This window comes from Halichoeres trimaculatus, unplaced genomic scaffold (assembly GCF_033239565.1).
Source record: "Halichoeres trimaculatus isolate MK-OKI-2021-1 unplaced genomic scaffold, fHalTri1.1 fHalTri1_scaffold_23, whole genome shotgun sequence".
NCBI lineage: Eukaryota > Metazoa > Chordata > Actinopteri > Labriformes > Labridae > Halichoeres > Halichoeres trimaculatus.
In genome coordinates, this window is record NW_027437201.1 from 18,820,894 (window position 1) to 18,837,330 (window position 16,437).

The 16,437-nt window shown below is 41.3% G+C and overlaps 1 protein-coding gene across 1 annotated transcript; it reads left to right on the forward strand.

Moving 5' to 3' along the window:
- The first annotated feature begins 392 nt into the window (after positions 1-392).
- On the forward strand, positions 393-15,412 carry osbpl7 (oxysterol binding protein-like 7). Its single transcript, XM_074663139.1, has 22 exons — positions 393-723; positions 4,596-4,776; positions 4,943-5,086; positions 5,161-5,214; positions 5,298-5,411; positions 5,505-5,657; positions 5,751-5,874; positions 6,094-6,212; positions 6,333-6,422; positions 8,806-8,959; positions 9,061-9,167; positions 9,238-9,403; positions 9,488-9,634; positions 9,724-9,860; positions 11,516-11,653; positions 12,035-12,098; positions 12,181-12,259; positions 12,811-12,955; positions 14,366-14,516; positions 14,699-14,825; positions 14,917-15,039; positions 15,113-15,412. The coding sequence occupies exons 2-22, from the start codon at positions 4,645-4,647 to the stop codon at positions 15,219-15,221; spliced, it is 2,577 nt and encodes an 858-aa protein (XP_074519240.1). The 5' UTR covers positions 393-723; positions 4,596-4,644; the 3' UTR covers positions 15,222-15,412.
- The last annotated feature ends 1,025 nt before the right edge of the window (positions 15,413-16,437 follow it).

The window sequence follows — 16,437 nt, forward strand, 5'->3', positions numbered from 1 at the left end:
GATTACAGCATGCTAATCTGGGTCAGTTAGTCTGTAATGACCTGCACCTCTGAGGGAGACAGACATCACTGGGGAGGTTGTCTTCTGCATATTTTGTGTTGAAATGGTTGGATAAGTCATAAAAAAGACATAAAGTGTTTTCTGATTTAAAGGGAAAAGGATGGGATACAGCACCACTTTAAAAAAAGGTCAAATGTTGAAGTAATGCTGTGTTATGACGTGCAATGAAATGAAACTGAATCACTTTGAATGCGACAGAATGTTTAAGAAAATGCTTAAATGTCACGCTGAGCAAAGAGTTAACTCGGTGTGTTCAGTGAGTGGAAGTTTCCTTGATGTACCCTCCTTTTCATCCCTGCTAGACACTCGCTGTAATTCCAGCTAATGCGGATAATGCCCAGGACACTTTGCGCACGGCGCGCGCAGCCGTCGACTCTCAGCCCTCCTTGGATTTGGAGGCAGCTCGTGTCACCCATCGACAGGCAGGGAGGCAGCGAGGGAAGGAGGGCACAACTGGTGAGATTATGCGATCAGAATGAGTGATTATCTGCGGAGATAGCCCGTAGTTTAACCTCTTTGGGTCGTTTTTTTTATGGAAAGCGTTTTTTGTTTTGGTCGAAATGTTGAATTCAGAGACTCTGCTGAACGAGGAGTGAGACACTTGTCGGATTTAAATGGCGTCAAAGACAGCAGCAGATGATGAGACCCGGAGGTGAATTTCAGGTAAGATTTATAAGCCTTTTCACTCTTATAGAAATTGATTTAAAGGCAAAAGAATCGAGTAGAATCAATAAATGCAGCATGAAATATTTCCTCGAGATGTATTTTCGCGCCATAGCTCGAAGCATCGTGTACTGTCGTTCATACTTTCTAAAAATAAGTTTAATCTTTTTGTAGAAGTGGTCTTAACTCATTGTCTTGGGATAGTAACTTCTAAATGTGCTTTGGAAAACTTCAATAAAATGTTCCCATGGACCTTGAACGTCTCATAAACATAAAGAAAGCTGGAAATGTCAGACTACCTCTTCAAACTGAACAATTAAACCCAGATATTTCACTGTAGCTGCTTCCTAATGGAGCTTTTTATCACATAGTATACTCTAAAAACAGATTATATACACAGCAGTGAAATGTTTTCACTTGAAGCCTGTTTTTATTTGATGTAGTGAGGTATAAAGCTGCAGAATCTGGTTTGTGTTTATCTGAATGTGGAGAAATTTCACACCCATTGATGGATATTAAATCCTTTGCTTATCCACCCTTTATTAGCTGCAGTTTTTATCCCTGAAATGAGATTATTCTGTCATAATCTCTGCCTGAGTATCCCCCTCTCTGGCATCAGTTGGGAGACTGTTGCCCAAAATGCTTCCATTTCAGTTGTTTACATATTTTGCGTCTAATTTCTACAGCAGTTTGCATATGACATCTCCTCTAATTTAAATTCAGTATCATGAGTATCAAGTTATGCTAAACTGACCTGCATGGATCTTGTTGCTGTTCTTATAAAGTTAAAGGCCTTAAATTAAAGTGTAGATTTTCTGTTAAAGCACATTTTTAACTTCCAAAGACACAAGACCTTTTCTGAACCTGTCGTTCATTCTCTACGTCCCTCCCTGAGTAAGCGAGCTCAGAAACCTGTAAATCCCTTCATCCTGTTTCCACCACATGCTGTCATCACTGAGGTCAGTTACTCAGGTCCTGTCCCGCCCTTATGTAACACAGAGCTGGCTCCTTCTGCCCAGATTTAGAGATAGATCAGTTCGGAGGTAAAGCCCCATTCACTCTTCATCCACTGATTGATTGATGGCCTCACAGAGTCAACATGGACTCAGGCTGACTGATTATTTACCCAACAATAACACATTACAAACACAGTCAGTGTCTGTCTGTCAGAGAAAAGTTGGCAGCGCTGAAGTTCACTGTTAACTCACTGTCATTTAATCTGTGATTATTTTTAGATTCAGCTAATGGATTAAATATTCCACTGATAAACGGTCAGAATAAGGTGAATTGTTTCTTCCAGTGAAACCACAAGCAAAAGACAACCCTGAGATTCTTTTGTCTTAAAAAAACAAACAAAAAAATATTCACTCTAAAGCTCCTGTGAGGAGTTTTTCCAAAACAATTTTAGTTTGTGTCCTTTTCTATGCAGGTAAATGTTGCTGTGGAGGACATGTCAGACGAGCACACTGTTTTTAATTTCTACTATAAATATTCACAATAAGGTGCATGTTTGACTGCTAAAGCTAAGCAGAATGAGATTTTAAAAAAATGACTGTAGCATGTTGGAAAAGAAATCACCAAAGATAGAGAGTTTCATTTCGTCCACAGGGGGCGCCAAAGCCAAACAAACCAAAAGTTCATCACAGGAGCTTTAATTTCATATGAAAAGTTCTTGAGTGACAATAGAATGTATGAAAATGTGGAGCTTTAAATAATGGTTTGTAAGATCAGAGATGCTCTGAAGCAACTTATTCCCTAACTGCTGGTATGACATTTAATTTCCGACTGGTCCAAAGAAGAGGAAACACGCAGAAAAAAGTTGGTTCGATCAGAGTCTGATGGGAAAAATGCAGTGTGTCTGATGCTAGCATGCTAGCAGAGCTAGCTCCAGCAGCCTCTAGTCTTTCTTGCAGGCTAACGTCCTCCTGCCTGTGCTGGTTCCTCATTGTTCTGGTCATGTTGTCATACAAATGACTTTATCTCCTATTACTAGATTAAAATAATAACAATACACTCTGTAGAGGATGCAAACTGTCATCACCGACTGGAGCAACAGCTCAAGTCTCCAGAAATTAGAATTATGTCTTAATTTAAGAAACTATATAAATCATGTTTTCCTACCCCATTGGCAAATTCTTGTTAACTCATTAGAAGCAATTTAGACCTAATTTTTGTCTTAAAATAATTTGAAATCAGACTTTTTCCTGGACTAATGTGATGAATGTGGCTCATATTAAGTTTAAAAAGATATTTTTTACTAAAGATAAGACAAACACTTTCTTAGATATCAGTTTTTGCCATGTAACTAGTGGCAACTGTCTATGCTTCAGCTTGGACACAACATAACCTGCATGTCAGACGCACAATCAATAATAAAAAAAAATTATAACTCATGAAATTGATCAGTAAGGGGAAAGATTTTAAATCCTTAAGTTGTCTATAAGTGTATATTGCTGCTTCACATTGCTGCTGTACATGCTGCAAAAGCAGCTGCATGATATGTTTCTATGCAAACAATATTGCAAGAACATATTCCCCTGTATGGTTGGATAAAAGCTTCCAATTTTCATCTGATTCAAACTCCTCATGTTAGTGATGTTTCACGTTCGCATTTTGATGTTACAGACTGATTTCTGTTGTCTCACTGCGGCTGTGGTCAGCATCTCTTCACGTTGTGTCACCGCTCTCTGTCACTTCTCTGTCTCAGGATTGTTTGTTGTCCAAGTAGCAAGAAGCTAAAAACACTCCCTGAAAAACCAATTAAGCAGAGGTTGGTAATCCTCAGCCTGCAGGACGTGTTGGTGTTGGTGTTGGTGTTGCTTACAGGAGCTGAGTGGGAGGACCAGCTCCGACCAATCACACAACATCAACCTTCGACTGGACTGTGAGATTGGATGTTTTCACTGTTTAAGCAGTACCATGCAAAATCAAGAATATCAAAGATTGGCTGTTTTTTTCTGAGGCTGAAAGGTGACTTTAAAATCTGTTTTTACCTTAAACCTGCCAAATGAACCAGAAAACATCAATAAACTTAAAGTCTTGATGAACAAATACTGTTTATATTTGGTGTGTCTGACGTTGAGGTCTAGAACGATTTCTCTGAGGATTGTATGCGGGGACTCCTTCAATGTTTCTGGCGTCACATGAAGCAACAGCTCACCTCTGTTAGGTAACGGGATTACCCAGAGTCCCATCTTGCTCGCTGCTCTCCTGAGCGTGTTTGACATGTTTGTAGCTCAGAACACGGCTCTGCTGTAAAATAAGAAATCCATCTTCACACTGACAAGACACTGATGGAAAAGCTGACACTGCAGCCGGAGTTTTCAGCATGTAAACAACTTTAGCCCATCTTATGTAATCACACATAAGAGATGATGATTAATTCATTTATCTATTGGCAGGAACTTCAAAAAGGAATCTGTAAGATCCAATTGCAGGTATAAATTTGGAAATCAAAACAGCATTGTCTGTCTTTGATCAGCTGCACTGCAAAAAATTGAAATCTTATCAAGTGTTTTTGTCTAATCTAAAGTAAAAATTTTCTTATTATACTTGATATGAGGCACATTCAACTTATCAGTTCAGAAAAATTTCTTGTTTTTCAGATTTTTTTAACTTGTTATGAGCAATTCAGGCCTAAATTTTGTCTTTAAATAACTTGAAATAAGACACTTTTCTGGATTGGTCAGCTGAATGTGGCCCATCTTAAGTCTAAAAAGATATTTTCTACAGAAAATCAGACAAAACCACTTTTTAAGATTCATTTTTTTTGCGGTGTGTAAAGTAGTTTTCTCCAAAACCAGTAAATAAAACCAAAGAATGATGCAAAATGAGCTGAAATATTTAGCTATTTTTGCCTCCTGACCTTACAGATCTCTTCAAACCAGCTGATCACTACAGGAAGAGGAGTCTGACTCTGACATGGAATCGCTCGGGTCTTCGCTGAACCGCAGTCAGTCTCTGGCGAGCGGTCTGGAGAAGAGTTCACCGACGTGGAACAAACCGTCTCACTCTCGGAGCAGCAGCACGATTTCGTCCCGGCACTCCAGACAGGTGAGAGGTTTAAAACCTGCAAAATTAACTCATAAATCACAGAATCTATCACATACCAACACCATTAACCTGACAGGAAGAGAAGCTTGTCTGGTATGCTTTTTCAGGAGGCTTCACCTTTTAAATCTGTCTGGCTTTGATGCTTTTTTTTCTACTCGTGCTGCAGATAATCAAAGACTGGGAAGTGATCGACGACCCTCATGGAGAAATGCACACAGGAGCTGAAAACCTCCACGACCACGCCGTGCCTGGTATCTGTGAGGGCTATCTGCACAAGAGGAGGAAGTGGCCTCTGAAGGGTTGGCACAAGGTGAGACATCAACCCACACTTCTCTTATCTTAACCTGGATCTGTTTGATGAATGAGTTTCATCTTTTTTTTCAGAGATACTTCATCTTAGAGGCAGGAATCCTGCGCTACTGCAAAAATCAACATGATGTGAGTCAATTTTAGATTTAGGAACAGGATTTTCTCACTTTGTACATCAATAAAAACGCTTTAACATCTTTTTCCTGCTGAAGATTTCCAGAGGAAGAGTGCAGGGCTCTTTAGACCTCAGCCTCGCAGTGATGTCCATAAACAAGAAGTCGAATCGCATCGACCTGGATGCTGGAGACATCATTTATCACATGAAGGTAAAACAGCTCTCACATCCTCTTCTGTGGGAAGAAAATAAAGAAAAATGCACCTTTAAGGTTTGAGAATGTGTTTTGATTTGTCTCCCTAAGGCAAAAAGCCACGACCTCTTCTACATCTGGGTAACGAAGCTGCAAGCTCATCGCCAGTTCAAGAAGAACGGAGCCGCTCACGGTCACAGCGGCTTCCTCTGCTCCTTGTCCCAGGGTGCTGCGATCGGACAGTCTCAGACTAACGGAGATTTGGTGACTATAAATAAACCCTCGAGTCAAACAGGGTGGAAGAAGTGCATGTGCTTGACTAAAATGTGTGTTTCCTACTCATGTAATCGTGATCAGAGCTCTGCAGGCAGGGCGGATTCGGCGTCAGCGTCAGGAGTGCTTCCCTCGGCGAACACAGCCGTGAACACCAAAGTGTCCGCCTGGCTGCAGCAGAGTCACGACCCAGACATGTGCATCCAAGGTAAGAGTCTTAAAACACACAGTTTGGATTCTCACTGAGCTGCATTATGGGAAATGTAGTCTCTAAGAAAAGGAAATAAAAGTTTGAACACTGTCACAAAGGCAGCTCTCCACCAGGAGTCTCATATCCGATCACATCCTGTCCGTCTGTTTTCTGACTCTGGAGTCTGATCAGTCCATCGGAGCAAGGCGCTAACAGACTGTTTCTCTCATGATGCAGAGCTGAACCGATGCCACGTCGATCTCACTGAGCTAAACCGCTTAATCCAGAGGCTGCAGACGTTGGAGGCAGGCCAGGCTTTCACCAACGGAGACCTTAAACGCATCATCAGCACACATGTACGCTCATTTCTCCGTTTAGAAGAGCTTATTCAACCATTCTGCGGAAAACTCCTCACATATTTAGACAGCATCATCAACATTAAAGGTTTATTGTCGTTTTATCTCTTCATAACTCAGAATCTGTCCCTTGAGAAGCCAAAGAAGCAACGCTCAGGGAAGATTTGGGGTCACTCTCGCACCCTTTCCAGAGTGGAGGCCCTGGGGATGGTGAGTCCGTTCTGAAACTTTGAGATTATCGCACTTTACTTTGTTTTCCACTGATCTCTTCTTCTTCTGTGATCTGAAAATGTGTTGTATGAATCCATGAATGAAGTTTTGTGGTTAGTGATATATTTAGTTAAAGTATTTAACATCCCAACCCTCCATTAACGTTTTGGGCCTTTCTTTAATCCAAAGCCTATTCGTGGGATTACTAAATCGGTGAGTTGGCCAATGAGCAGAACTTAAATCTGATGTTCTCTATTTGAACACAGAGGCAGTCTGCCATGCTGGAAATAAACTGTCATGTTAAAGTAAACACACACTGCAAAAAACTAATCTTATCAAGTGTTTTCGTCTTATATAAGTAAAATTTGTCTTGTTACACTCGATATGAGCCACATTCAACTGATCAGTCCAGAAAAAAATCAAATTTCAAATTATTTAAAGACAAAATGAGATCTGAATTGCTTGTAACAAGTAAAAAACAGGAACTGGAACAGGAAAAATTTCCCTGACAGGAAGTTGAAAGTGGCTCATGTAAGTAAAACAAGACAATTTTACTATAAATAAGACAAAAACACTTGATAAGATTCCAGTTTTTCGAGTGCAGACAGAAGACGTTTCTTTAAGGTTGATTAAATTTGTGTTTGGAGTAATCGTAGACGCCCAAAACTGATTCAGATACCAGAGAATTTAGTTTTCCCCACTGAATAGAGCGTAGTGATGAAATAATTCCTGTTAATGGAAAGTTCTAGATGTAGAGTGAATTTACAGATCATTCATGTGAAGCTGTGTTTAAAGTCTTGATGGGTAGTTTCTGTCGAAAGGAAAGGACTGCTGGGCGTCTAACCTGTTAGACAGTCAGACTCAGTACTCTTACCATCAGAGTCTGCAGGAAGTGAATGCTTTTGTGCTGATTTTAACTTTGTCTTGTGGAGCTGAAGTATGGGTGAAAAAAATCCATCTCCCCAGTCATTCCAGACGGGCTGTGGTCAAACCAGACTCTGGAAAGAAAAGAAAATAATTATTTTTGTCACCCAGCTTCACTCTGATTCTCTCAGTCTGTACTGCGCAGACTGGCTGCACAACTGCTGACAATGGTGGCGCCGGTGACGGGGGAATTTTGGCTTTAAAACCATACAATGTCTCATTTTAAGTAAAAATGTTCTTGTTACACTTGATATGAGCCACATTCAACTGATCATTCCAAAAAAATGTCTTGTTTCAAGTGATTTAACCTCTTAAGACTAGGGATGGGTACCTTTCACATTTGAAACAATACAGTACCAATGCCCGGTACCTGGCAATCGGTACTGGTACTCAACAGTACATCTAATTAAGTCTCCAATTTTTTCAATGTAACATAATTATTCTTCACTAAATAACCTTGCAGTGCTGTGTTCAAGTTCAGCATGGAAAATTACCTACTCTTTCACTCCCTGACAGTTACAAAGATGCATCTAGGTACCGAAACATGGTTCCTTTTGATTTTACGTGAATCAGTACCCGGTACTTTTGGTAGAATTCGGTCCATACCTGTAAAGAACCTAATTTGGTACCCATCCCTAGTTAAGACCCAAGCTTTTGTCTTGTGTGCATTTTTGATTCACCTTGCTATTTGGGATAAGTAAGACCTAATAAGTATAATAACTAAACTTGGTCTTTGTACAGTAAGTTTCAATAATTTTGCTATGAGTTTTCTATTACCTTTTTGTTAGAAGGGTTATTGTACTTCAATATTTTTTCACTAAGATGGGTGTAATGTTGTGATTTCACCAAAAGATGATGTGGGCAGTGTCCCTGAATGTGGCTAACCGGTCAAAGCTTTGAAAAGCAAAGTATCGTGGGTCTGGGAGGCCCTTGTACAAGCGATTCAGACCCAATTTTTGTCTTTAAATATCTCGAAATAAGACATTTTTATGGACTGGCCAGGTAAATGTGGCTCATATTAAGTATAAAAAGACATTTCCTACTGAAAATCAGACGAAAACACTTGATAAGAGTTCAGTTTTTGCAGTGCAGCCTCTTTTCTGTTTCTACCTCTGATGCCGACACGTAGATGGGAAGACCTGGTCCAACCATCACTCTCTGAGTTAAGGGGTGTTACTGTCACATCTTCATCTTGCATAATGAAAAAATAAGCTCTGAAGGTTTGCTTTCATGGCAAACATAACAAAGAGATTCAGCGTCGTTGATTTGTTGTATGTAAGGTGCAGACAGGAAGCTGTTTGTCTTGTTTTCAGATTTTTCACATTTTGCAATGCTCTGATTGTTTAGCAACTTATTCCTGTAGTGAAACTTTTAGATCTGGAAGGAACGGTATGGTCAAACTTCACAAACCATGAGAGTTTGGTTTTATATTAAACCATTGTACCTCCTCACCTCACAGCTCTCCTCCAGTCACCTCACCAACTCCTCTCACCTCGGTACCTCAGTCCCCTCCATCCCCGACTATGTCTACTCCCAGCTGTGCCCCTCCACCGTCACGCTGACGTCTGAGAGCAAGAAAATACATCAGGACATCTGTGCTACGTCCCTACGGGGTCAGAAACTTGGATAAACTCATATAAAAGCAAATTTAAAGCCTAACTGTGTCTGTTAATCTAACGTTCCTTCTCTGCTCCGTCTTTTTCTGCCTCTCCAGTGTTCACCTCTCTGAAGTCAGTGCATGACGCCCTGTCCCAGGAGAGACAGAAGCTGCAGGAAGTCTGGGACTCCAACAACATCCACCGATCAAGCACGATAGTAGAGGTAAGATTCACTGAGAGCTCTGTCACGCTTCAAAAAGGCAGATTTTTGACTCTTTCTGTCTCCTCCTCAGTCTGCTGGTGTCAGGCATTCATCCCACGGGACTCCGTCAGTAGCAGACTCAGCTGCAGAGTACTTTGACGCCAGCGACGACATCCTTTGTTGTTCCTCTGAGGTGTCGGATGAGTCTGGACTCAGTGACGGGAGCACGACCAACTCGGAGCCTGAGGAAGGACACGGTGGGTACCTGGATACTGTGGCTGTGGTGGCAGCTTCAGACGTTTCCCTCTTGATTGTTAAACTCTTTATAATTTATTCCACAGCATCTGCCACGAGGAAGTACCGAGCCAGCATCTCCAAGTCTCCTAACTGTGTCGTTCCAAAGAGCACCGGACGGAGGACGACGCTTCCTGCTCAGTGTCCCGATAACAGCCACGTGGGCCTCATGGCCATCCTCTACAACAACATCGGTGAGGATATCATCAGACACGTCACAGTCTGGTTGAAGTATTCTTCACACACAGCAAGAGTCTGAAACTTGTACACTTTACGTCCTCAGGTAAAGACCTGGCTCGGGTGTCCATGCCGGCTGCTCTGAACGAGCCGGTGAACCTGCTGCAGAGGCTGTGTGAGGAGCTGGAGTACAGCGAGCTGCTGGATACGGCAAACAACACAGCAGACCCCTACCAGAGGATGGTATGATGGCTCAAACACATGCTTTCAAGTGTCTTATCAAGTGTTTTTGCCTCATTTGAAGTGAAAATTGTCTTATTATACTCAGTAGAAGCCACATTCACCTTACCAGTCCAGAAAAATGTCTTGTTTTAAGTTGTTTAAAGACAGAAATGAGGTCTGAATGCTGGAAAATTTGCTTGAAACTAGAATAATGTCTTAATTAGTGCTGTCAGGTGTTTAAAAAATAATGTAATTAATTACAGGATTTGTAATTAATTAATCTAATTAATCACATTCTAATCTCATATCTGCTTAAGGTCCCCAAATAAAGAATCTGAAATCTAGGACATTACAAAATTGTTGTTCACGACTGATCAAATGACTACACAACTGCGTCTCTAGAAGTAAATTATGTTTTTGAGCAGGGGGAGGCGGGGTCTGACGGAGCTTGTTAATCAAAATCATGCTTGTAAACTACTGTGGGTGAGAGCGATGTGCTCTTTGGATGAGAGCTCAGCATGGATATGAGGAAAAGATGTGAGATGACAGGGACACAGCAAGATGCTGCAAGTCAGAAAAGTTCAGGCAGCTCATGCTCTAGCTGAGGATGTGTCACGGTAGTTCAGAGAGAAAGAGCGGCGCCATCGTGAAAAAAGACGACGGAGATCATGGAGAGGATCAAAGGATGGAGCGCCCGAGATGAGCACGATCAAAATTAATTCGTTTTGTCTGTTTTTGGGGTCAAAAACAGGAAGATGGACATAAAAGAAGAGAGTCCACTCTTCTTAGGGAGTTTTAGTGTTTACATAGTCAGAGTAAACAAGATTATTTGGGTTTTGAAAGATCGTTCAAGATGCTCTGAAAATAGCTGACAGCCAATGAGATAATGGCATTAATTTGCGATATAATTAATGCGTTAAAGTGACAGCTCTAATCTTAATACAAGTAACTTTTCTCTTGTTCCATTGTCAGATTTTTTTTACTTGTTACAAGCAATTCAGAGCTAATTTTTGTCTTTAAATATCTTTTTTTTCAAGTTATTTTTTGGGCCTTTATACCTTTCATTCGATAGTAGAGAGGACAGTGGATAGAGCAAGGCAAGGCAAGGCAAGTTTATTTCTATAGCACATTTCAGCAATGCAATTCAAAGTGCTTTACAGGCAGAACAAATTATAGAACATTAAAATTAAATTAAAAATGAGACTAATTAAAAAGATACAATAAAACAAACAACAACAAAAAACAAACAAAAGATTAAAATAGATTTTGAAACAGATTTGAAAAACAGATTTTAAGATAAAATTTGCAGTGCAAAATTAAAGACAAGATATTAAAATGATAGTAAAATGATTTGTTAAAATGCTCTAATAAGAGCAGGGAACAGGGTGAGTGTGGGGGCTGACATGTAGGAAAAAGGTCACAGGTTGGATTTAAACCTGGGCCACCTGCGCGGGGGCGAACCTTATTGAGCGAAACCTTAACCATTAGGTCATCTGAGCTCCATTGTCTTTAAAGAACTTTAAATTAGACATGAATCTGGACTGGTCAGGTTAATGTGGCTCATATTAAGTCTAAAAAGACATTTGCTTCAAAAAAACCCAAAACACTTGATATGATTCCAGTTTTTTGCAGTGAACCTCAGCTGATCTTACACCTCTGCGTCTCATTCCTCCCAGGTTTACATCGCTGCCTTTGCTATCTCCGGTTACTCCACCGCCACCTTCAGGAACCGCTACAAGCCGTTCAACCCGGTGCTTGGGGAGACCTTCGAGTGTATCAGAGAGGACCGGGGCTTCCGCCTCATCAGTGAGCAGGTACTTCATGAAGACACAGGAGGATGTTTGTTTCTCCTCAGTGAAGCTTTAAAGCTTTCAGGAGCTGCTGCGGTGGAGCAGGTTGATTAAACTGACCTTCTAAAACTGAGAGAGGAAGATGAGTAATTACTTTCGAGTAGCAATAATCCTCTCTTGGTAAATTATGATGAATTAGCCTCTCTTGTTACAGAGCAGCTCAGTGATTTATGGCTTTAATAAAGTTATGCTAACCAATCATGTTTTTCAAATAATGAGCACAAATCATTTCATCACTCATCTGAAAGTGCAAGCAATTGAAGCTCCTCTCAGAGCTGTTTGCTTTTTCTCCAGAGTTTGGTGTTTGCGATCGAGTTATTGATTTAGTCGTACTTCTTTCTCCAGGTGTGTCACCATCCTCCCATCTCTGCCTGTCACGCCCAATCAGACAACTTCTGCTTTTGGCAAGGTGAGCTCGTTCCTGCGTCTCTGTCGCCCTCTGACTTTGACGTTTATTTTTACTCAACATTTGTCTTTTTTCATATTTACAGACCAGAGATGGAAAAATAAGTTCTGGGGGAAGTCTCTGGAGATTCTGCCAACGGGAATGGTGAATGTCACTCTGTCCAGGTAAAACATCCACACCTGGCTGTCTGTCAGCTGCAAAGTTTCACTCTGCAAGAAAAAGCCTCATGAATCTCTCATGATTACTTTGAAATGACACTTTTTTAACTTTTAAACCTTAATGAAATTTTGTATCTCTCAGATTCTCATCTTTTTTTTCTTTTGTTATTTTTTACATTACCACACTTGGGTGGAAAGAATTGAAAATGTAAGAATAAAAAGAGGATTATAGACGGCAACTTTTGATGGATTTGCTGCAGGATTTTCCGATCAGAAGCAGGGTTTGACAAGTCAAGACATCTCTCAATTAAAAGTCTAAATTCATCAGTTGTTCATTAAGCTGTCTGTGAAAAAAAAACCCTGAATTCCTTAAGTTTTCCTGAAACACAAGACGATATGAACCAGCTTTAGATTGTGAAAGCAACGCGGAGAAAGCAGGAAAATCTGAGTGCACAAAAGCTGCAAGAAGATGCCTTTATAGCCAAATAAATTCACTTTATCATGAAGTAAAAATTAAGCAGCTATAGTTTCTGCTGTGTGTTTCTGTTTTTGTCCAGGTATGGTGACCACTATGAGTGGAACAAAGTAGTGACCTGCATCCACAACGTCCTCAGTCAGCAACGTTACCTGGAGCATTATGGAGAGGTCACCATCCGAAACCTGAAGAGCAATGTGTGCACCTGCAAAATCACATTTGTCAAGGTAATAAAGAGCTGTTTGTCTCTTTTAGAGTTTATATTTATGTAACTCAGCAAAGTTTGGGTCATTGACTGTTTTAAAGATGAACGTTCACAGCAAAAAACTGAAATCTTATCAAGTTTCTTTTGTCTTATTTTCAGTAGAGCCACATTAACCAGTCCAGAAAAATGTCTAAATTTCTTGTAACAAGTTAAAAAAATCTGCCAATGGAACAAGAGGAAAGTTACTAGTATTAAGACATTATTCTAGTTTCAAACAAATTTTCAAGCATTTTTTTCTTGGTTTTGGTCCAAAAAGCCAATAAATCAAGCACAGCAGCATTGTTTCCAGGCTCTCATAGCCCCTCTGTTCAGAACGCTCTGATTTAGTGGGCGTGGCCTTCATATGTAAATGAGCCACCGCTGATACCGCCCCGCTCTTCCACGTCACTGAGAGCGGCGCCACGAGCTCCAAGTGCACAATGTTTAGAAAACAGAGAAGCTCATTTACCGTAACATTACAGGCTAAAACAACAGGCTAACTGCAGCTAAAGTTAGCATCCTGAAGCTAACACAGAGACAGGGGGGACACTGAGGAAAAGCTCTTACATCTGCTCCATGGCACACAGCATTTAAAATACTCACATTTCCAGGGTCCCAGGTTTGTTGGCAGATGGTTGGTAATGCACCTGGATTCAGGACCAGTCTATTCTCTAGCCCTCTGTTGTACTGTCCAAAGTTGGAAAAGCAGTCGACCATGAAGTGACTAGCACACACATGCACAGTTTTACTGAGTGTAGCTGGAACATTTCCTTGATAAATGAACTCTAGCCACTTAGACTGGTCTTCTTCCAAGATGGGAAGCTTGTGCATGGAACTATGTGGCTGTTTACAGCCAAAAACAGAGCAGTGATGGCTCTTCAACTTTGGGCAGGGAGGGGGTTCGGGGGTATCTTCTCCAGTGGAACAATCAGGTCAGACTTGCTCCTGATTGGTCAAAAAAGGGAATCACTGACGTAGTCAAATCCCCAAACCCCAAACGGCTCCTTTTAGGTCAGGATTTTATATTCACAAGCACTACTAAATACAGGTTTTGTCATTAAATATCACATTTTGTGGGCTGGGAGGAAAGACAAAGACCCACAAATTTCACTAAAAGACTTAATAAAGTGATTTTTGCATAATATGGGACCTTTAACTTGTTTCAAGTGATACAGACCTTATTTTTGTCTTTAAATAACTTGAAACAAGACATTTTTCTGGACTGTTAAGTTGAATGTGGCTCATATCAAGTATAATAAGACAAATTAACTAAAAATAAGACAAAAACACCTGATAAGATTTTAGTTTTTTGCAATTGCTGAAACTGTGTGTCTAGCCTCAGTGATGTCATCCGTTCTTACACAGTTATTGACGAGCTTGTGTTTTCTCGTAGTCCCGTTATTGGGGTTCAGAAACCAACAAGAACGAGGTGCAGGGCACGGTGCTCGACCAAAGTGGGAGCGTCATCCACCGGTTTGGAGGTCTGTGGCATGAAGGCATCTTCTGCGACACTCTGCCCACCCCGAAGTGCGTCTGGAAACCGAGTGAGTCCATAAACAACATCAGACTTGTTTACAAGCATGCGCTGATGCCTTCAGTCTGAAGTGTTTAAATATAAGTGAGGTGAAATGATCCAGCGCTGACTGATGCCAGAACTGTTAATCAGCATAAATCCAGGAGTCACGTTTCAGAGCAGCAGATCACCTGACAGACTGTCATCCCACAGATCCCATGCCAAAGGATTACCTGCTGTACTACGGCTTCTCCGCCTTCGCCATGGAGCTGAATGAGCTCCCCCCGGGTCTGAAGCCGCTCCTGCCCCCTACAGACAGCCGGCTGCGCCCGGACCAGAGGTGGGCGGAGCAAAAAATACTGACAGGATAACGTGACTGCGGATGCTGTTGTCATTAGATGTCTTCTTTACGTCTTGTTTTGCTTTCTCAGGTTGTTGGAGGATGGGTACGTGGAGGAGTCAGACAAAAAGAAAGATTTTATCGAGGAGTATCAGAGGGAGCGGAGAAAAGAGCTCGCCAAGAAAGGAGAGGAGCACATTCCTCGATTCTTCAAGTGAGTTATTGATGATGTTTTTCTTTTTTTTTTATCAAGCAGAGGTTTAAAAAAAAGTTGTTTCTGTCTTCAGGAAATCCAAAGATCTGTGTGGACGTGATGTGTGGGTGACAAACGAGACTTACTGGAAGCTCCGAGAGGATCCAGGTTTTGCTAAAACTACAAATTTAACTCTGTGGTGAAGACTGACGTCGCACTGGAGAGAGCAGGTGTTTAGGAAACCAGAGGAGGATGTTCAGACAGCATGTATGAACCGCTCTGAGGAGGCTGCAGGGTGGAGACAGTGCTGCTGAGCTCTCCTCCTTCAGTCTGTTCGTCCATGACTGGATCATGGAGAGCAGACAGAGTCAGGTAAAATATTTAACTCAGGTGAAGAAAACAGAAAGAACTTTCTCCTTATGATCAGTTTTCTAATGTGTTTTAGATGATTTCTATAGAAGAAGATATGTCTATATGTTTAAGATGCTCTGCAACTCTGAATGTGACTCTGTGCAGACCTTTAGATGGAATAATGACTCTTCACAGACAAGTAAGATAGAGTTTGGACCATTTCAGGGTGTGAATTTAACATTCAATCGAATCTTTTCCCGACCATGGAAGAGGTCTCCTGCCTGTCCCTGTTTGAGCTCGTTTGAAGTGATGCAGAAGACTTTGTAAAGGTCCCATATAGAGGTATCAACAGCTGCTAAAGGCAGGGGTGCAGGCGTTGTGCAGACTGGCTTCCTGACTGTCATCCAAAGGGGAAAAGATGGAGACCGCTGCAGATGGATCAAGCGGCAACCTCAGGTCTAAGAATATGAGATAATGCAGAAGAGCTAAAATCAGCTGTTTCTTAAGCGTCTGCTTAAGGCTGGCTCTGGAAATACAGGAAGTCACAAACACACCAAGCTAAAAAAAGCTGTTTCCAAAGCAGAAATTAACCTATTTACAGCCTGGTTCAAAAAGCGTCTCCTGTCTGAATTACTAATTTCACTACCAGCACATGTTGTACAGGGGATGAATTTTTTTCTAACTTGGCAGTTGACTGACGTACACCCTATGGCTGCACTCGAAGCCCTTGCCCCTTCCAATATGGCCCTGATAGCCAATCTGCTTCAAAAATCTGTTCCATAAACAAACAGGTGACGTTGAGGAGATTGGATGCAGAGGCAGAAAAACACCAAAACTAAATTAATACGGCGAGCACTCAGGAGGAGGCAGATGCTGAAGTCTTGCAGCCGCGTTTACGACCCCTTCCAATATGGCCGTGATAGCCAATCTGCTTCAAAAATCCATTTCAGAAACAGAAAAAGGATGTAGGGAAGACTATGTCCATTATTTATACAGTCTTTGAGATAGATGCAGAGGTGGAAAAACGCCAAAATTGAACAAATACGGCAAGTGTTCAGGAGGAGGCAG

Excerpts from the sequence above, each read along its gene's own strand:
- osbpl7 (XM_074663139.1), top strand. The coding sequence starts at position 4,645 with ATGGAATCGCTCGGGTCTTCGCTGAACCGCAGTCAGTCTCTGGCGAGC. Across the intron at positions 9,635-9,723 it reads CATCCTCTACAACAACATCG|GTAAAGACCTGGCTCGGGTG; the intron begins GTGAGGATATCA and ends TTACGTCCTCAG. Across the intron at positions 11,654-12,034 it reads TCCGCCTCATCAGTGAGCAG|GTGTGTCACCATCCTCCCAT; the intron begins GTACTTCATGAA and ends TTCTTTCTCCAG.